General features: G+C 48.6%; 1 protein-coding gene across 2 annotated transcripts; it reads left to right on the top strand.

The window, feature by feature from the left end:
* Positions 1-7,259: 7,259 nt before the first annotated feature.
* On the top strand, positions 7,260-20,748 carry LIG3 (DNA ligase 3). 2 transcript variants are annotated; one of them, XM_082294454.1, is made up of 20 exons: positions 7,260-7,278; positions 7,498-8,060; positions 8,552-8,668; positions 9,532-9,729; positions 10,127-10,278; positions 11,171-11,337; positions 11,967-12,044; positions 12,138-12,306; positions 12,898-13,053; positions 13,478-13,609; positions 14,399-14,478; positions 14,876-14,963; positions 15,841-15,918; positions 16,168-16,291; positions 16,616-16,758; positions 17,512-17,586; positions 18,168-18,314; positions 19,219-19,393; positions 20,009-20,100; positions 20,219-20,748. In XM_082294454.1, the coding sequence occupies exons 2-20, from the start codon at positions 7,517-7,519 to the stop codon at positions 20,453-20,455; spliced, it is 2,952 nt and encodes a 983-aa protein (XP_082150580.1). In that variant the 5' UTR covers positions 7,260-7,278; positions 7,498-7,516; the 3' UTR covers positions 20,456-20,748. The 2 variants fall into 2 exon arrangements, with proteins under 2 accessions (XP_082150580.1, XP_082150579.1); XM_082294453.1 differs by lacking the exon at positions 7,260-7,278 and having other exon boundaries at positions 7,457-8,060.

Genomic DNA, 20,748 nt, shown 5'->3' with positions numbered 1-20,748 from the left:
TTTTAACATCCCATCTCCCCAGTAAAAGTCATCTCCGATGTGGAATAGGCTCTGAGACTTGCAGTTCCTTGATCATAAATGCTTTCAAGTGATGTGGCAGGGTGATCAACGTGAAGGTTGGATTAAGGTTTAGACTGCAGCTTTTGGGAGTCACACAAGTCACTAATTACACATACAGCCCTCAGCACGGCAATGGTAACATCACAGAGCTACTTCAGGGAAGATTCAAAGAGAAGTAACACAGTTTAGCACTAAAGTAAGAAAGTTCCTGTGGCATTAAAAAGCAGAATTTCACTCCAAGCGGAGGTTTGTCTGTGCCTCCTGAGCTCTGTTAAAACCCAGAGATGACAACGCCTGAATGTGCTGAAGAGCCCAGGCCAAGAGCTGGGGTCTGCAGAAGTCACCTAGTAACTGAATTTCCATTTGCCTTCCAAAACATGGTCTTGAGCTGTGGAAAGCCCAAGACTACTATTTCTTTTAGGTAATATTTCATTTAGCTAAAGAGATCCCTCAGCTTCCCTGGGCAGGACAGAATGGAGTGAGTGTCATTACTGCTCCTCAGGTATCAGGGTGAGATTAGATCTGCAATCAGGCACGGCTCAGCCCCACACCGCAGGCAGCAGGGCACAACCGAGATTGGATTTGTTTAGGAGTTTCTTTCATTTCGCTTCGGATGTGTGACACCAGTCCAGACCAGCTGTGCAGATATGAAAGGTGTGGTTTAAAAGAACCTGGGAAAGTGCACAGCAACCTGGGACTACTCTGTACTGAAGAACAGAGATTTCCTGGGACACAAAAAGAAGCCAAAGCTGCTCGGCCCTGTCTGTTCTCCAGTCGTACACAGCTGCCACTTAGAACAAGGAAGAAATGGAGAAGAGAAATGGGGAATTTGAAACCTGCAGGATTCCTGGCTGTTAAGAGAATAAACAGTGATTTTCACCCCACAACCAAGCACAGATCCCAGGGGACAATGCAAGGTAGGCACCATTTTTTTCCTGGGCACAAGTGTTCCTTTGCAGCACTAAAAGTGTTTTAATAAAATCCTGTTTGCATTCAAAAATAGTCTTTTAACCAGTAGCCTTGAAGATTTTTCAAAATAAAAGAAAACCTTACAGTCTGTCTTGAAAACATTGATGATTTTCTGAAATTAATTTGGATGTCTCAAAGAATGGTATCACAATGATCTCTGGTTTTAGCAACAGTCATTGCCTGAAAAGGTCAATTTAAAAACATCAACTGTGGTTTCAATTTCATTCTAAAGTATTCAAAGCTAAAATTTTCAATTAAAATTTTGAAAAAAGTCTTCTCCCTGCAAGCAAAAATGACAAATTAATTTGGGAAATGCTCTGAAACAAACTCCCCGAAAAGTATCTGCCACGCTTTTATTTTAGATTTCCTTTGTTTTCCAAAATTAGGTGTCATCTTTCAATCAGCACCACCCCAGAGGATGAGATTTGTGTTCACTACCCTGGCATGTGTAATGATGCCAGGATAATTCGCAGCAGATGTACATTTGGGGAGAAATTATTTTCCTCAGAATCTATTTGTGTGGGAGGATGAAGTATGGTTATAATGAAGGTGCTGTGGGAGCTGAATGACTTTGCATCTCAAGTACAGGTGCACTTGGGTGTAACTTAAACATAGTTTGCAATCTCTCTAAATGGAGCATTTATAGCCAATTACACTTGTCATTCACCTTGCAAATACCTCTATCTAATTTAACAGCATATGCAGCAAGCAGAAAAATAAAGGATTTTCTATTAGGTGACAGCGGAATAGAGGTGGAGGTACCAGCTCTGTGTCTAACACATGTTTGGCAGATTCTGAACCGAAATAGAATGAATTCAGAACGTGGCCTCCAATGCCCTCATTCTCCCTGCATCAGAAGCCTCCTGTCAAATGTAATTTCCTCCAGGAAGACATGTATCTAGCTGAGATTTTCCAAAACCTGTCCAAGTGATTTGGACACTCACTTCTCATTAGTATTAACAGCAAATGAACATGAGCATCTCTTAAGTGCCTTTGGAAATCTCTTGACACATTTTTATTTTGGTGGCTGTTAAATGACTCTTTGGGCAATCTGCACTAGAAATGACAGATTTCACATTTGTTTTCCTGCACTCGGATATTCCTAATGTCCATGTACCAGATGTCAAATTTTTCCCTCAAAAAGACAGCTAAGATGTGGTGAGAGGGAGGGCAGAGACAGACTTTTGCTGTGTTTGGATTAAAGGACAAAGTTCACATTCCAAAACTGTCTCCTCCACAGAGGGCTGCATATACCAATTTTAGGATAATACCACATTCATTGTCATCTTTTTGTCACTGCCCTAGGCAGAGATGTCACTGCAATGGGAGCAGGGATGCAGAGGGGTTCCATGGCTCTGTGTCACAGGCTCTGAATCACAGGCAGTGCCCTGGAGAACAGAACAGGAGGGAAGGAAAGGTGAACCTGTGTGGGAACACCTGGTCCATGCCCTGCAGCAGGGAACAGCTGCTCCTCTGAGAGTTGCTCAGATTGTCAGTGGTACACCTTAGATCACATCCAGTCCCTCTGACTGTTCCAGGAAACAGTAAGAGGAAAATGGGAACTGAAGAACAGCAAATTATTTTTTAAACTGACAACAGATTATATTCTCCCCTTTCCCCACCAAACTGAGGGAGCAGAAAGAGTCTTGGAAGAGATTTCATTCCCGCTGTATCCAGCTTCCACTTTTCAGCCCCACACAAGCCAGAAGAAAGCCTTGCGAGCCACTTCTCCATCCAAAACACTGCAAATCCCTTCAGACTGAACCATGGAGCTTTTCCTGTCCAAGCCCTCCCTAACAAAGTCAGTCTTACCAACAAACATAAATGCAAATAAGTGAGTAATATTGAGCTCTATAAATCCATTTTACCTGGCTTCTTGATCTGTTATTTAACTGACATCCCTTCCCTTTTTGCCAAATGTATTTCATGTATATATGTCTGTTTCCTATAATCTTTTCAATTTCTCTTATCGCTTATATTTTAATAAACCACATGTACAGATTCAGTATCTTCTTTAGCAGCCAGAGAGGGAGATATATTTGTTCATTGGGGTTATTAAAATTCTAAATATCTCCCTCCTTTTATTTGATTTTAGTGAGATTCCAGACATTTTCTCAATACGAAGAAGATTGGATTCATTGGAATATAACTCTGGCAGAAGTCTTCCAAGGAAACTTTAATTTTAGTTCAAACTCCATTAATTTAAGATATCCCTAGAAGATGTGGACAAGGTGAACCTTTTTTTATGAACTATTTTCAACCCTAGTTTAAGATGAAGCTAAAATGGGTTTTTTTGCTTCTTAACACTGAGGAAAAAGCTCTAAAACCCTTGAGACCATTATTTCACTTTCATATATGTTTTAACTCCTGACAGAACTCCTGATGGCCACTTGGCTTAAGCAAGGACAGACTCAAACCTTTAAATCTGACTTTTTGGGCATTATCTTCCTGGTATTAGTGGAATAAACTACTTAAAACAGAGTTCTGCTTTCCTGGGGGCCTCTCTACTGGTCTGTCATTGCTGCCTTTTACATAGAGAGCACATTACATTACGAGGCTCAGCTCAGCAATTCCAGATTTGCTACCAAGGGAGACTCCAGCAGTGATTTCTCCCTGATCCTTTGCGAAGCAGCAGTGATTTGTCTCCTGGTTTTCTCTCAGTGAACTCCGTGTCCTGTGGTTTTGTGGATATATTCACTGGATAAATTGTTCTACTCACAGCTGTTTGAAGGTATACCTGGCCAAAGGGGGAGTTGGAGGAGTTTATTCCAATAAGAATCTAAAACCCAAAGTAATTTTAATTATTCCCCTTGCACACAAACCTTCCCACTCACAATAAGAACAGTGGATGCACGTTGCAGCTTCAGGGGAAGAAAGTGCTTACAGGGAAAACTTAAGAGCATTGACCAAAATCAGGGCCTGATGGGCCACTTGAAACTTTCTTATCACTTCCTAATGTCATCTCAGACCTGTTAGCCACAAAAAAGATGTCAAGATCAAACTGAAGAGGGTAGATTTACATTAGATACTGGGAATAAATTGTTCCATGTGAGGGTGGGGTGGCCCCGGCACAGGGTGCCCAGGGCAGCTGCAGCTGCCCCATCCCTGGAAGTGTCCAAGGCCAGGTTGGATAGGGCTTGGAGCAACCTGGGACAGTGGAAGGCATCCCTGCCCATGGCAGGGGGTGGAATGGGATGAGCTTTAAGGTCCCTTCCAACCCAAACCATGCTGTGAATTCTATGAAGAAGCAAGTTTCAACTTTCCACCAATTCCTTTGGAGCCACAGTAGAAAATCAGCAAAATTAATGCTCCAGGCTGCAGAGTCTTCATCTACTGCTCAAGAGAAGGAGAGCTGGCATTAAGAGTGCACCAGCTTCGCTGCTGTTATTCCCAGGCCTTTCCAGAGCAACCAAACAGCAGTTGTGTGTGTTTCTCAGAAAGGAAATTTATCTCAAACTCCCAGTTTCTCATGGCAGCCTTCTGCCACCTGCCTGTGCTTGCTGCATCTCTCACGGCCAGGTCATCAATCTCCAGTCCCTGAACCGCTCTCCAGAGAGGCAGCCTCCTACTCCCCTCACCTGTCCCTGCTGCCATCCAAACCCCCTCCAGGCTGAAAAGAGCCAGGAGCAATTCATCTCACCCTCACTGAGGCCTCTGAAATGTTCCTCTACTGATTGAAGACTCTGCCTAGTTTAGCTCATTTTGCTGACTTTTAGGCAGAGTTAGGGAAGCAGATCCCACCCCTGGCAGGTTGCTCAGCTGCCTTATTTAAACCTGATAATGATGTGCTGCAGTGTCAGCCCTTGCCTTTCCATCTCTTTTACCAGGCTCAAACACACAATGAATGAGAGATCTCACCGTGGTGCCATGAACTCTGTGCTCCCAGCAAGCTCTCTCTGAACACTGCACATTGTTACATCTGAACACCTCATCTTTACCTGGGTTTTGTTTTCTTCCCCTCTAAAATCCCAGTGTTCATACAAACTGTTGCACCCAGTCACTGCACGTTCTGTAAATCATTTCTCAAAGCAATTTGAACTATTAAAAATCAAATCTCATTAAACTCACATATTAAACCTTTCATCCAAGTCTGTCAAATGCATGGTCTTGGAGCTGAATGCACTCAGCCAAAAATCTGGAGCATGGTGGTGGTCTGGGTGCCTTCCACATAAAGTCCATAGCAGGAAGTCCTCTCTGAATCCTTCTGCAATTCCTCTTCTGTGACTCAAAGCTCCCAGCTGGATTTGGTTGGGGGAGCTTGTTCCTTTCTTTGGTTTTGGGGTTTCCACCTCTTCTGGGCCATGAGGGACAGGAAGGTGTACTTCCATCCTGAGGTCATGGATTGAATGCATTGTCTGAGAGCAAATATTGCAATGTAAAATATTGCAAATGAATGCAGACTGTCTGTTCACAGCCAGATCCCAGTGATCAGAAATGCCTGTGTCAGACTTCATCCCAGTTTTGTGCCTGGGCATAGTTGTTACACTCAATCACAGCTCCAGATAGTGTGGGTTTTTTGATGTGCTGGGAAGAAGAGGAAGACTGCCTGTAGCTTGCTTTGCAACCAGCTGGAGGCCAGCAGAAAGGCAGATATGTGGCTGGTGAAGCAAATTCTGTACCTTATGTCTCATACTCTGCCTTTGAGGCACAGCAAAGCAGGTCAGAGACTTGGCCATGTCAACCTACACAGCATCCTTTCCATGAATGAAGGCAGGAATCCTGTGGTGGCGTGTACTGCATCCATTCCAGCCTCCTCAGCAGCCTCCTGGCACAGCACAACAGCACTTCCATCAGAGAAACAGGGGAGGCTGCCACCAGCAGAGAGCCAACAGCTGGACTGCAGCTGTGTGCTCACCTGTACTGGGATGAAGGGCTGTTCTCAGGGGCCTGGGGGGATACAGCAGCACCTCAGGCCCACACAAACACAGTGTGAGGGGCTGGGAGGGACAATTTCAGGATGTCATAGGGCAGCACTTCAGGCCTCTGCAGGTACTGAGGGCCCAGTGACACGGCAGCACATCAAACCTGCACCAACATGGCACAGCACTATTGAAGGGGCAACTTCATGAGGCTGGGCATTGGGCAATGGCTCAGAGCTGCACAAACATGGCATAGAAGTCTTGGAGGGACCATTTCTATGGCCAGTTGATCCAACAGCACCTCAAAGCTGTGCTAACACAGCACAGCACTCTTGGGGAGCCAGTGTGGTTGCAGCCAGGGGTAGGGCATCCCCTCAGACCTGCCTCGACTTGATGTAGTGCTCTGGAAAAGCAAACTTTGGGAGGTCAGGAATACATCATTGCCTCAGGGAGGGACACTAAGGATACAGCGCTCCAGTGGAGTCACTCATGTGGTGCGGACCAGCCATCACCTCGGGGCATGGACCTGGCACCGCCTCAGGGCCCAGACTCGCCATCACCTCAGGGCACAAAGCCAGTACCGCCTTCAGGGCGTGCAGCCTCTATTGCCCCAGGCGCGGTGCCGGTGCCGCCTGGGGGCACGATCACTCCATTGCCTCAGAGCACAGAGCCGGTACTGCCCCAGGGCGTGCAGCCGGCGCTGCCTCAGGGCGGGGACCCAGTGCCACCTCAGGGCACGGACCCTCCACTGTCTCAGGCGCTGTCCCGGTGCCGCCCCGGGGCACGGACCCTCCACTGTCTCAGACACGGTCCCGGCGCCACCTCAGAGCACGGATCCTCCACTGTCTCAGGCGCTGTCCCGGTGCCGCCCCGGGGCACGGACCCTGCACCGCCTCAGGCGCTGTCCCGGTGCCGCCCCGGGGCACGGACCCTGCACCGCCTCAGGCGCTGTCCCGGTGCCGCCCCGGGGCACGGACCCTGCACCGCCTCAGGCGCTGTCCCGGTGCCGCCCCGGGGCACGGACCCTGCACCGCCTCAGGCGCTGTCCCGGTGCCGCCCCGGGGCACGGACCCTGCACCGCCTCAGGCGCTGTCCCGGTGCCGCCTCAGCCGCGCCCGAGGCGGGAAGCGGCTCCCGGCGCGTGCAGGGGGCGGGGCGAGACAGGGCGAGGGGCGTGGTCTGGCTTTGCCCCGCCCCCCTGGCCGCAGTTCGGGCCGGAAGGGGCGGGGCCTGGCGCGGTGCGCGGGCGCGCGTGGCCCTACGGAGGCCGGGTGGGCGCGCTCGTGTCCCGGCGGCGGCGGCGGCGGCGGCCGCGGCCTGAGGGGCTGGGGGGGGGCCCTGGGGGTCCGGACGGAGCGGGGGGCGGGATGGCGGCACCGTGAGGAGCTCGGTGAGCGGCGGGGGGGCGGCCTGGGGCCTGCGGCGGCGATGGGAGCCGGCGGCTGGCCCGGGACGGGCAGGGCGGGAAAGCGGCCTCGGGGCGGGAGAGGGCCTGGGAGCGAGGAGGGTGCCGTGAGGTGTTGGGGTGTGGGGCAGGGGAGCGCGGGCCGGGCCGGGGGTGAGGGTTGGGACCGCTGAGGGTGCTCAGTGTCTCCTCTGTCGCTCGCAGCACCCGCAGCGCAGGCTGGATGCCCACGGGCGGCAGGGCACTGTCACACGCTGCCCGCGCTCTCGGCAGGGGCACAGCGCTGTTCTGCCCTCGCCCACAGCTCTCCTTGCCCAGACCCTTCTCTTGCTGTGTCAGAGTCAAGCCCGGCCACTGGTGCCAGCTGCTGTTCCAGCCTGTCTCCCTGCCAGCCACAAACCAGCGCGGCGCTGCCGGAGCGTTTCCTCTCTCCCTGCTTTTGGGCGCCTGGCCGCGCTCAGCCCGCACAGCTGCGGAGGACATGGCAGAGCAGAGGTACTGTGTGGACTATGCCAAGCGAGGCACCGCGGGCTGCAAGAAGTGCAAGGAGAAGATCGTGAAGGGGATGGCGCGCATTGGGAAAATTGTCCCCAATCCTTTCACGGAGTCCGGGGGGGACATGAAGGAGTGGTACCATGTCAAGTGCATGTTTGAGAAGCTGGACAAGGCCCGGGCCACCACCAAGAAAATCGAAGACATCACAGACTTGGAGGGGTGGGAAGAGCTGCAGGATGAGGAGAAGGAAACAATCAACAAGTACATCTCAGGTGAGGCACGAGGCAGTGCCTGGGTCGCTTTTCTCCTTGCTTTCAAGTTATGCCACAGGTTGTCACCCAGCTGTGCCTTTGCCGTGAAATCCTCGTGGATTGATTTGTATGCCTTAGGGACAAAGTGTGTGGTGCTGCTGCAATCCCTGTCTCAGCCATGTAGGAAAGGGAAGAAATGGTCACTTTTACAGTGGTACTCCTCAATTCATTTGTCACAACTGATTGTGGGCAAGGCCTAGGTGATTTAATTCAACAGCAAATAAAACCCATGAGGAAGCATCAGTTATTTTCCATTTTCACCTTTTTCTGTGATCTTTAAAAAAAATCACATGTTTTTTTAACTTCTGTTATCTAAAAAAAAACCCATCAACATTTTTTTTCTCCTTCAATTCTCATTTCTGTTAAGGCTTCTTATTCTCTAGCATACATAATATGTTGAGGGATGTATGAGATTATTCCTGACTGCCTCTTTGAACCTTTCTGCTTTCCAGAAGCCAATTCCAAGACTGGAGGTACCCCGAAGAAAAAGGTGATAGTGCAGGCAAAGCTCACTGCCACAGGACAGCTGACCACAAAAGATCCACCAAAGAAATTCTCTGGATTCACTGGTAAGAATCAAGAAACTGGTTCTGGGAAATCAGTTTCTTCTAATCTCAGCATCAGAGGTTGCCTCAGATCAGCAGGTTTTTTCTGTAGGTGATTTAGTCTTAGTTTTTTAAAATTCTGGTTTGCCAGAAGGTGTCAATGCCTGCTTAGGCTGTCAGTCTTGAAAGATTTTGGAGTTTCCAATATTCCCAAGGAAACAAAGGTTCTGCCATGCCCCACATTGTCAGCCTGACTCCATCTGCCTGCATCCATTGGCTCATTCCAGTCAAACTGAAGGCATAGCCTAAAGTTATCCCATGTGGAGCTCAAAATCCAGGAAAAACTGGTGAGGGATTCCCAGTTAGGGTGTTCATGGAAGGGAAAACTTGTCTTGAGGAGCAGCTGCCAGCAGGACAGTCCCTGTGTGAGCTCTGACTGACCTGACACCCACCTGGAGCTCCAAACTGCCCAGAGCCACAACACAGCCAAAGGCATCACCTCCTGTAGGGGATTGGTGTTAGGAGAGAAAAGGGGATTGGGACATATTCCCCCATTTTAGAAATTACCTTAGGCAAACATCTTGCTGTGAAGGGCAAAAACCTGTAAAGTAGAAAAAAATAAACAAATAAATAAAACAGAGGCATCTGGAAGGAGAAATTCCTTTACACTGTGGTTTAATCCTATTTTTCTGTTAGAATTAAGGTCCAGAAAATTCTGGTGTAACGTGAAGGGTAAAAATAGTTTGAAGGTTTTTATAAAAGTCATCAATTTTAGCTCTGAAGCTTTGCCAGCACGCTGGGATTGTTCCCAGCTTGCCAGGCAGAGGTAACTTCAACATTTGCTCCTTATTGTTAAAAAAAAGCAACTTGTGATGTGTTTGATGCAGCCAAGCCAAAGAATTCAGAAGATGCCCCTGCAAACTCTGCCCACAAGTCCAGCCTGTCTGCATCCAAGTGTGATCCCAAGCACAAGGACTGCCTGCTGCGGGAATTCCGGAAGCTCTGTGCCATGGTGGCTGAAAAGCCAAGCTACAATGTGAAAACACAGATCATCCAGGACTTCCTCAGGAAGGGATCTGCAGGAGGTATGGCTCCTGCTTGGCATTCTCAGCCCTCTCACAATCAGCCTCAAAGTCTGAGTTCAAAAGGAAAGGTGAAATTAAAATTTGATTGTTGTGTGGTCCCAGCCTTGTGCTGTGGTGATTTCTGAACTGTGGAGATAATCTTTGAGAAGAGATCTCCTCTTTAAATAGCAAATTCAGACAAAAATGTCTCACTCGTGTTGTAGGTGCCAAATTTAGTGCTGGGATCAGATTTAGAGGCAAATTGTGGGTATTTCCCCTAAGAACTCCTTTCATGTGGAGCAAACAGAAGCCCCAGCTGTGGGTTTTATCCCGGGGTTATTCAAATGGGCACAAACCAGAGCCAGGACATGAAAATAAATCATCAGAGTCATAATGTGACTTTTTTTTTTTTTTCCAGATGGTTTTCATGGTGATGTATACTTGACCATTAAGCTGCTGTTACCAGGTGTCATTAAAATAGTTTACAACTTGAATGATAAGCAGATTGTAAAGCTGTTCAGTAGGATTTTTAACTGCAACCAGGAAGAAATGGTCCGGGACCTGGAGCAGGTGAGTGCAGACAGCAGCTCTCTTAATTCCTGCTGTTCAGCCCTTTGCTTATGGGAATTCTATAATGGTTTGGGTTTTTTTACTCCTTAGCTTGACTGTTAGAATGGGAGCTGGTGATTTATTTTGGTTTTCCTTGGCTTTAGCAGTTTTTGTAGCATTTTCTGCCATCTGGAACCTGTAGAAAATCATGCTTGAACAGAAAGCAGGATAAGAATCCACCTGCAAAGCTTTAGAAAGCAAGACCAAAATTCTAGGCAAGGTGGGCTGCATCTGTTTGTCTAAACTCCTTTGTCTGGTACATTCCTACAGAACTGATTTATGTGACTCCTTTTGTACCATCACATATCAAAACCTGGGATTCAATTAACAGACCTGTCACTGGCAGCTGCAGTTGGTTGATACAATTAAGTTGGTACAGTTGCAAGTGCTCAGCTGTGCACTGAGTCCCTGTGCACAGGAGTTGGTGATTGACTGTGCACCCTCTGATTCACTGCAAGGTGCAGAAAAGGGGTGAATTAGATAATAAAGGTAATTCTTTCATCTCTGTTCATTGCCTTGCTATGTAGTGCCTTCTAGTGACATCACTAGCCTGTCCCACATCCTTGGATTTACAAGTGGATTCATCTTGAGGAAATAAAGGGTCTGTGCTGCTGCAGCAGTGAAAAATAGAGCCATGAGATGATGCTGGTACTCTTAATTACCTTTTTTGGCAAATGAAACAGCTGAGCAGCTTTATGTGTCGTGGCAGCTTCCTTGAGTGTTTGATTTCTTTGCACAATCCCAGCATCATTCCTGTCCTTTATCCTCACTGCAACCATGCTGAATCCCCAGTGGCACCCCCATTCTCTGGCCATGCCTCTCATCCACACCCTGGTTTTGTTTTTGGAGACAGGGAGATGTTTCTGAGACCATACGGATCTTCTTCGAGCAGAGCAAGACTTGTCCTCCAGCAGCCAAGAGCCTCCTGACCATCCAGGAGGTCGATGAATTCCTAATCCAGCTGTCCAAGCTCACCAAGGAGGATGACCAGCAGACTGTCCTGCAGCAGATCAGTCGCAGGTGAGGGCAGGAATCTGCCTCTGAAGGTTTGCCCAAACACTGGGAGAGGTTCTCTGCAAGCTGGAGTAGGTGAAAACTTGATTATGAGCCACAGAGACTGATTAATTAGCATTTGTAAGCTGCTGTTAGTGGTGTGATTGAGACACCCTTGACAACAATGGAGAATATTTATGGCTCTTGTTCATGCCAGAGAACTTCATCCCTGCCTGTCAGGACTCTTCAGTCAGTACCAAACGAGTGAATTTACAGAAATACACTAATGGTGTTTAGCTGTTAATTAAGTTGTTGTTCTTAAATATGTTGGGGAAAGCCTTCAAGACTTTTAGACAAAAATTCTTGCTCTGAGGCTGAGGGTTTTACTATCAGCTACTCTTGATGTGTTAATCAAGTAAATTTTGGAAGGTCCATCAACACCGAGGCAGAACTAATTTTGGCATAAAGATGCTGGAAAGCCTTTTGGATATCCCCTTGTGCCTCTGAGGTGTCACTAGTAACGTGTGTTCTCAGTTTTGTTTAAACCCTCCACACAGGGAGGGCCTTTTTTTAAAGAGACCTGGATCAGTTCCTTCTTTTCAGCTGGAAAGCTGTTCAGTTCAATGTCTACCATTGCTGAATCTTCTCTTCTTCAGGTGTACGGGCAACGACCTGAAATGCATCATCAGGCTAATTAAGCATGACTTGAAAATGAATGCTGGAGCAAAGCACGTGTAAGTGCTTTAATAAACCCAGAAAAGCTCATTTCCTGAGGCAGCAGCAGGCCTGGGGCTGATCAATGTTCCCCCCTCCCCAATGGGTTGCAGGTTGGATGCTCTGGATCCCAACGCCTACGAGGCGTTCAAGGCCTCGCGGAACCTGCAGGACGTGGTGGAGCGGGTGCTGCACAACCAGCAGGAGGCCGAGAAGGCGCCGGGGCTGAAGAGGACCCTGAGCGTGCAGGCCTCGCTCATGACCCCGGTGCAGCCCATGCTGGTAGGTTGGGGCCCCTCCTGCCAGGCAGGCAGGGAGCAGAGAGCCCCAGCTGGAAGGGTCAGTGCTTGTTCAGCACGGGCTGACTGTGCAGGGCTCAGTGTTTAATGCCAGTTCAGAAAGCATCTCCTTCCACGAGGCCAAGTATTCAGTATACTCAGTACTTGCACCTTCAGTGCCACTGCCAAGCTGAAACCTTGCCTTGCTTTCAGTCTTGCTCTCAGTCTTTTATATTTGTTTGCTGTCATTGCAGAAGTTGATCCTTTCTCTGGAAGTAGTGTTAAGCTTTCCAGTGGATTAGAGATTCAAATAAGTCAGGCTTTTTGTGTGAACAAAGCAGAGTTAAATATTTACTTCTGGGCTGAGCACACTCCTACAAAAGGCACAGTGCATTTTAAAGCATTTGGAGGGGATAAGCACTGAAAAGCTGTAATTATCTGGGCATATGCAGATGATTCTAAGTGAGCGAGTAATTAAGGAAAACTTGGACTTGCTAACAGAGATTAGCTGCACATTGTAGCTCATTCATGAACTTAGGGAGGAGTAGCTTTATTTCCCATGTATCACCTGGGTTCTGGATCCTCTGTCCCCAAGGCTGAGGCCTGCAAGTCCATCGAGTATGCCATGAAGAAGTGTCCCAACGGGATGTACGCCGAGATCAAGTACGACGGCGAGCGCGTGCAGGTGCACAAGAACGGAGATCACTTCAGCTACTTCAGCAGGAGCCTCAAACCTGTGCTCCCCCACAAAGTAAGCACCTGGGCACTGCCTCATCCCTTGTGCCAGCTCACCCACTGCATTCCCAATAGTTTCTTTCATAGGCAAGGATGATTCCTTCCCTTGGAGACTTACTTGTAATTTATGGAGATGTGTAGGATCTGGAAAAGCAACACTTAACATTGTGATCATTTAATTTTGATGCACATTAAGAGCTTGGAACCAAATTTTCATCTGTCTGCTGTAGAGTCCTCTTTGTGCACTGCATTTTGGGAGCCTTGGTGCCAGCTGGATGACTTGGTTCTGTTTATTAAAGCCTCGTTTTTCTATTTGTAGACTGCTGTGGGTACCAGAGCAGTGCAGATGTGCCACATGTGCCTCAGATACTTGTGGAGAAAACACCAGCATTAAGTGAATCCCTCTCTTCAGCCAGTTATTTTTCTTTTCTTTTCCCAAGGTAGCCCATTTTAAGGACTTCATCCCCCAGGCTTTCCCTGGTGGGCAAAGTATGATCCTGGATTCAGAAGTTCTCCTAATTGACAATAAAACTGGCAAGCCACTTCCTTTTGGGACTCTTGGTGTGCACAAGGTAAAAAAAAAAATTAAAAATGCTTTGTTGTGTTTGAAGGCTGTTATTTTGCTGATTTAAACACATTCTGTTAATTATCACAGCGTCATTTCAGAGCTCTGGTGCTTGTTAGAGCATCTGGGGGGAAAAAAAAGATCCCTGAGAAGGCTGATATTGAAAAGCTACTGCTCTAATACAGTAGATTGGATATTAACCTGACCACTGGCAGCACATTAACAAAACTTCATCTCACAATATTAGTACTAAAATATTAATTTTAAATTAAGGTCATAATAATACTAAAAAATCTTTGGAAAATCTTGCAGTTCTGTCATTGTTTCTCATGGCTTGAGCAATGTATGGCAGCCTGGGAGACCACAGGGATGCAGTGATTATTCCATATAAGAGTTATGTAGTCCTTGTGTCTAGACTGAATGGGGGTGAGGAAGAGGACAGGAAAATGAAAATTGAACTATAACTGCTTAAGTTAAAAGTAGCCATTAATCTGCTGTCTCTAGAAATGTGTTGGGTTTTTTGCAGCAGTAGTGACAGATGTTGCATTGCCCAAAGTCATTAATATTTTTAGCATTATTTCCCATTCCTAGGAAATGAACATTTTTTATCTTCTTAGCTTGTGCTTTGTCACATTCAATGTAAATCTTAATTCTCAGAATACTTGTAGAAGAGGCCTAAGCTTATCATACCTAAAACATTATAGAGAGAAAAATCCATCCTTTTGTTTTTATTGCTTTTCTAAAATTGTTTGCTGTGCCTGCAGAATTCTCTGGATTGATGTTCATTGTGTTTCAGAAAGCTGCTTTCCAAGATGCCAACGTTTGCCTGTTTGTGTTTGACTGCATCTACTTCAATGACATCAGCCTGATGGACAGGTGTGTCTGGCAGGGGAGAGTGGCTGGGCTGGTTTCCCAGGATAAACTGGCTGGAAAACTCCACCAGTGCAGAGAAACCAGTTCACCTGGGCTGTCAGACTGGCCACTCACTGTAAAATCAGGGCTGCCTGGGAGGGATCTTGCTGTGCCAAGGAGTTTTACTGTGGAGCTCCTCTTGCTCGCCCAAATATTGGGATTAGCTGCATCTCAGCTGCTCATGTCCCCTAAACACACAATTAACGTGGAATTTCTGTTCTGTCACTTCCTGGAGGAAAGTAAGAACGAGTTGTCCTCTCTGGAACTCTCTGGGATGAATCATTGAATGACTTAAAGAGCTTTTTCTCAGTGTTGCTGTTGGGATTGCTGCTTGTCCCTCACTGTCCATGCCCTGCTCTAGGCCCCTGTGTGAGCGGCGCAAGTTCCTCCACGACAACATGGTGGAAATCCCCAACCGGATCCTGTTCTCGGAGATGAAACACGTCACAGTGAGTCCAGGGTGCCCTTACAACCCTAACCCTGCTCCTTCACCACTTGGCTTTTTTTTAATGATTTAAGTCTGCAAATTCACCCTGGAAAAATGGTTCTGCTTCTGCTCTGTGTGCAAGACTTCCTGAGCCAGTTCTGTATTCCCATCTTGTGCTGGCTCCAACCCCTTCAGCATAATCTTAACTTGCATACCTCAAGTTTTTTGGCTTGTTAATGATTTTCCAGCCATTGTCACTCTGACACTGTTAGGAGGAGCTAAAGCCTGTTGTCACTCAGTCTGTGCAGTGCAGAGCTGTGACTGCAGTGTGGTTGAAGGGAGCCAGACTGCTGCCACTTCCCAAACTGGCAGCTTCAAGTGCCACACAGCCTGAGCCACCCTGGCTGCTAAAAGCTGCCTTTAGGCAGCAGCATGCTGTGCTTTTCCTTTGCTTATGCACAAGCCTGATGTCCCATTATTTTTCCCCATTGCTACTGATTTCTGTAGCACTTTGGCTTTGGTGGAGAATGCTTGGACATCCTGGGCAGAAGAAGGTTCATAGGTCCCAAGGCAGCTGGATAGAGAAGGAAGCTGGCGCTGCTGGCTGAGAAAATCTGATCTGGGACATACTGGGACACAGTCAGTGGGGCAGCCACATCTCTGGGGGGTACTTTTTAACTAGACAAACCTTTTCTTCTGGGGACATGTTCCCAGCTTGGTCACTGAATGTGCAGCAAAGAGAACGTGTACAGGATCCTCTTTGGAGAGCTGTTGTGAAACTACCTGTTCATCTCTCTGCAGTTGCTTTGGGTTTAGTGCACCACTGCTCCAAACAAAAAGCCTGCAGACCTCAGCCCTTTTTACAGTCCTGAGCTAACCATGATCCCTCTCCTTTCCAGAAAGCTTCAGACCTGGCAGACATGATCACCCGAGTCATCCGGGAGGGGCTGGAAGGGCTGGTGCTGAAAGATGTCAAGGCAAGTTCACATTCACTCTTTACTGGTGTAAGCTGGGAATTGGGGAATAACAGCAGAACCAGCTCTGAGACAGAATCACACCCTGAGCATTCTTGAAACATCTCTGGGTTCCTCTCAATGCTGCCATCCAGTCTAAGCTGCTCCTCCTTCTGTGCTCAGGAGCTGCTGAGCTGGGTAAAGGCCAGGGCTGTGTGAGGTGCTGCTACCACCAGGGGATCTCTCTGAGGGGTTCTGCCTTGCTTTGCACAGGGTAGTTATGAACCAGGGAAACGTCACTGGCTGAAGGTGAAGAAGGATTATCTCAATGAGGGGGCGATGGCTGACACAGCTGACCTGGTGGTGCTGGGGGCTTTCTATGGACAAGGCAGTAAAGGTAGGTCTGGAGCTGGCTTAAGGCACAGATCTGTTTGTTCAGGGAACTCCCAAGGTATTCCTGTTGCAGGCCTCCAGAAGGAGAGTGGCTGGAGCAGGGATTGCCTGCTGCAGCCCATCATGTGCTGGGCTGTGGGTTTGCTGTGGGCTGTTGGCACAGCAGAGCTGGAGGTGTTGGGCTGGGCTGTTGCACAGTGCAGAGGCTCTGTTCAGCTTTGAGTGGAGCTGATGCTCCACACCAGCCCAGGCCCCTTTGGCTCCCAAAGATGGAAAAGGGTTTTGGCTTGTCCTGTAGAAGGTGTGAGCCCCTGCTGTCCCTGTGCAGGTGGGATGATGTCCATCTTCCTCATGGGCTGCTACGACCCCAAGAGCGAGAAGTGGTGCACTGTGACCAAGTGCTCCGGTGGCCACGATGACGCCACCCTGGCACGTCTGCAGACAGAGCTGGACATGGTGAAGATCAGCAAGGTGAGAGGGGAGAGCCAAGGGCTGAGCTGCCCTTGAGGTGCTGCTTCACTGCAGGGTGGAAGTGCCCTGCCAGGAATGAATCAGAGTTAAAGCACATCAACCATTTCCCACAAGTGAGGTGTGAGTGCAGCCAGCTCCTGCATGAGGCACTGCCTGGGATCTGTACCCAGACACTGAGTGGGAAGCCAGGCACCATCTGTTTCCTGCTAGGGCAAAGTTTCCTTGGGAAGATAGCAATTTTTTATCTGGATTTTTGGGCACGTTGTGATTGGCAAAGGCAGTCACTAGATGGGGCTGTGGGAGGGAAGTGCTCAGTCAGACTCTGGTCTGGTGGCTCCATAACCTGGGGTTGGAGTTAAGATTTCTGTAAATTGCTTACCTTGCTTTTCAAGACTGGACAAATAAACAAAGAGCTGAATTTTAAAATTACCTTGACATCCTGAAGGCCATTTGCATCAAAGTTGTAGAAGTTTAAAAAAAAAATCTGTAGTTTTACATGAATCACAATTGGAGCAACTGTTCTTGTTTCACCCACAGAATGACAGGAAGTGAGGGCTGTTTCAGGTAATATTTGTGATTTTCTAGATGAGAGAAACTGCTGCAGATCAGTGCAAGTTTCATCCATGCAAAGGCAATGTAATTCTTCTATGGTGATCTACTTCTAGGTTGAGTTTCAACAGCTTTTTTTGTAGAATTAGGTTTATATATGATGATAAGTGTCAAAAATTTTAATTTTGTGCTTTGAATTAATAGGATCCTAGTAAAATTCCAAGGTGGCTAAAAATTAACAAAATCTACTACCCAGACTTCATTGTCCCAGATCCAAAGGTGAGTGCTCTCATAATCATTTAGCATTTCCCAGCCCTTATTCTGGAATCTTCTATAAATCCTTTAGGACAACTTAGAAGTTGTCTCTGTTACAAAATTAATCTTCATACTTGGAACGGGAAATTAAGCACAAGTTTTTATCTCTCAATCTTGCAGGTGCATTTGAGGCTAAGAGCTTCATGAAGAAATCACACCTGCAGCAGTTTTGGGAAATATTCTTGTGCATTAAATCCCTTCCAGAAGTGAGCTTACTTTAAATTTGAGATACATGAGAAATCCGACTTCAAATGGTTGAAGCACAACTGCAACCCAAAAGTTGCTGTTGTTGTAGGGAATGTGTCAGTATGGTCTGTGCCATGTATCCTGAAACAGGAGGTGTTACTTAGAAATTGGCATTTTGTGTTAGTGAAGGATCTCTGGCTTAGTGAAAAATGAGCTTTTTCTAATGAAGGTGACCAGGAAGGGCAGTCTGTGTATGTGGAACCGTGCTGGGGTGGGGTGTGAGCGGGGCTGAGACACTTTGGAGCTGCCTCCTGAGAGAGCAGGGGAATGTGACGTGGCTTCCTCCCTGCTGTGTTTAGAAAGCCCCCGTGTGGGAGATCACCGGGGCCGAGTTCTCCAAGGCCGAGGCTCACACTGCGGACGGGATCTCCATCCGCTTCCCGCGCTGCACCCGCATCCGCGACGACAAGGACTGGCAGACAGCCACCAACCTGCAGCAGCTCAAGGTGGGTCAGCACAGGGCCCCACAGCACGGGGAGAGCTCGTTCTGGCTCCAGTCTGTGCTTCAGAGACAAATCACACAGCAGGGCATGCAGTGAAGGCACCTGCTGGCTGCTGCCTGCAATGGCACCTTCCATTCTCCCTTCATGCCAGGCTCGAGCTGGGTTGTTCTGCTGTGGAGGCCTCTCAGGTCCCTTGAGCTGTTGTGGTGTTGTGCCCTGTGAGGAAAGTCTGTGCTGGCAATTGGTTCTGTCAGCTCTTGTGCCAGGATGAGGAATTGCCTTCCTCAGAGTGACCTTTATTCCCTCCATGGTCACTCGGTTTCCTGTCAGTTGCTGAGTTTGGGAGAGGCATTTGGGATGTGCCTGTGGGTGTCCTGGGGCACAGGGGCCAAGTGGCACGAGCCAGGCCCCCTGGGCTGCAGCCACCCCTTCACCCTCCTGTGCTGAGGGAAGGGGCCCAGTGCCAGCCCCAGCAGTGGGGGACAGCTCTGTGCTCAGGGGAGTTGCTGCAGTTTGGGGCTGGCAGCAGCTGCCAGGGCTGCTTGTGCCATGGAAAGTGGGAGTGACGCAGCCCCCTGGGGCCTGTTGGGGAGGAGAGAGGAACAAACCCCTCTGCAGATGGGCTCTGAGCACTGGGCACTGCTCACTCTTCAGGCTCTGGTGAATGGGGCTGTCTTGCTCTGTGGCAGATGATGTGGATGCGGCTTTTGTTCCTCCCTGTGTGGCTTCCCTTAATGCCAGACAGAAGGGTGGAATGCTGGGGCAGAGCTGACAGGAAAATGACTGCAGAGGTGCAGGAAGAAAAAGCATCTGAGCAAACACTTCAGGGGGGAAAAATCCAGAGCAGTCTCTGCATCCCAGTTTGTGTCGTGTCACACATGATCAGTGCTGTCTTTCTGCTGGGCAGGAGCTGTACCAGCTCTCCAAGGAGAAGGCTGATTTCAGTGTGGTGGCTGGAGAGGAAGATGAGTCCACAGCTGGCAGCAGTGGAGAGAATGATGGGAATTCCAGGTCTTCCACACCTCACAGCAGTATTAAGAGTCCCCCAAGCAAGTCCCCTGCAAAAGCCCAGAAGGCAGAAGGTAAGATGGTGCTTTCAGGAGAGAAGCCTGGGCCTGTGTCCTCTGGGTCCTTGCCTTCTGTCAGAGGCTTGATGATCCCACCTTGCACATGGATCTCAGGGATCTTGGGCAAAGCTGTTCAGATCCTTGGCTTGGCCCAGTATGAATTGAGTAGCACAGCTCTGAGATGTCCAGGGATTGGGAAAAGATGGATGGCAACAGCTCTGATGATGCTGTTCAGGTTGGTGTTCGCTGCTCCCACTCCTGCAGGTCACAGCCCTTTGCTCAGACAGTGTTGGCCATGAGTGTTTGATTTTATTTGGATGGAATTCATGTGTATAAAGGGACATGTGGCTGGAGGTGGTTTCCAGGTGAATTGAGCTGGAACATGAAGCAGATTGCTGAGCCGTTTCACACAGCACAGAGGGGTGACAGCAGAGGGCAGGTGGCAGCAGCAGCCTGGGAATGGGGGCAGGAGGCTGCCCCACACCATTTCCAGTAGAAAAAATGTAATTCATGAATTTTCCTGAAAGAGGGGAGGAAACTTTCCCCTTCTACTCTTTACTCTCCCCCCACATTAAAACACAACCAAGTAGCTGGACAGAGCACACGCATGAGCCAAGTTTTTGTTTTTAGAGAGCAGAGGAGTCATTGGATCCCCTCAGAAAGCTGAGGAGAAACGAGGGGAGAAGAGAAAAGCATCGGAGATGGAGGACAACGGAAAAAAGGTACAGCCAGCTGGCAGGCACCCACGGCGGGGTGGGAGGACGCTGGGGCAGTTGTTGTCTGTCCAGCTCCATTCCAAGGAATGTTTTGCCCAAGCTCTGCTTCTCCTTCCCCCCATAGCAGCCGCTGCTGGACATTTTCACGGGGGTGAAGCTGTACCTGGCCCCCTCCGTGAAGGACTTTGCCAGAATCCGCCGCTACTTCATCGCCTACGACGGGGACCTGGTGCCGGAGTTCGACACGGCCTCAGCCACCCACGTGCTTGGGGACATCGATGCCAATCCCGGTGCCCAGCGGGTGACTGCCAGGTGGATCTGGGAATGCATCCGCAAGCGCAGGCTGCTGGCCCCGTGCTAGCAGAGGGGGCAGTGCTGGCACAGGAACAGCTGGGAATAGGGAGGTGGAAGGAAAGGGGAGATTCCTTCTGGCAGATGTGGTTAGACAGGAAATACCCTCAGAGGTAGCTACAGAGAGCCGGAGCAACCCTATGGAATGAATTTTAAAAACTCTGAAGAAATGTCACTGCTGAATCCCCTTTTCCTGCCCATTCTGTAGACCATTGCCCTTATCCAGGTGCTGGTTTAGTCTCCTTGGGTTTTTAAAGTTTGGGTATTTTTATAGATAAAGAAATAAAACTGAAGCAGCTTCTC

The sequence above is a fragment of the Coloeus monedula genome, assembly GCF_965178545.1.
Source record: "Coloeus monedula genome assembly, chromosome: 20".
In the NCBI taxonomy this organism is placed as follows: Eukaryota; Metazoa; Chordata; class Aves; order Passeriformes; family Corvidae; genus Coloeus; species Coloeus monedula.
This window is presented reverse-complemented; position numbering and strand designations above follow the sequence as displayed.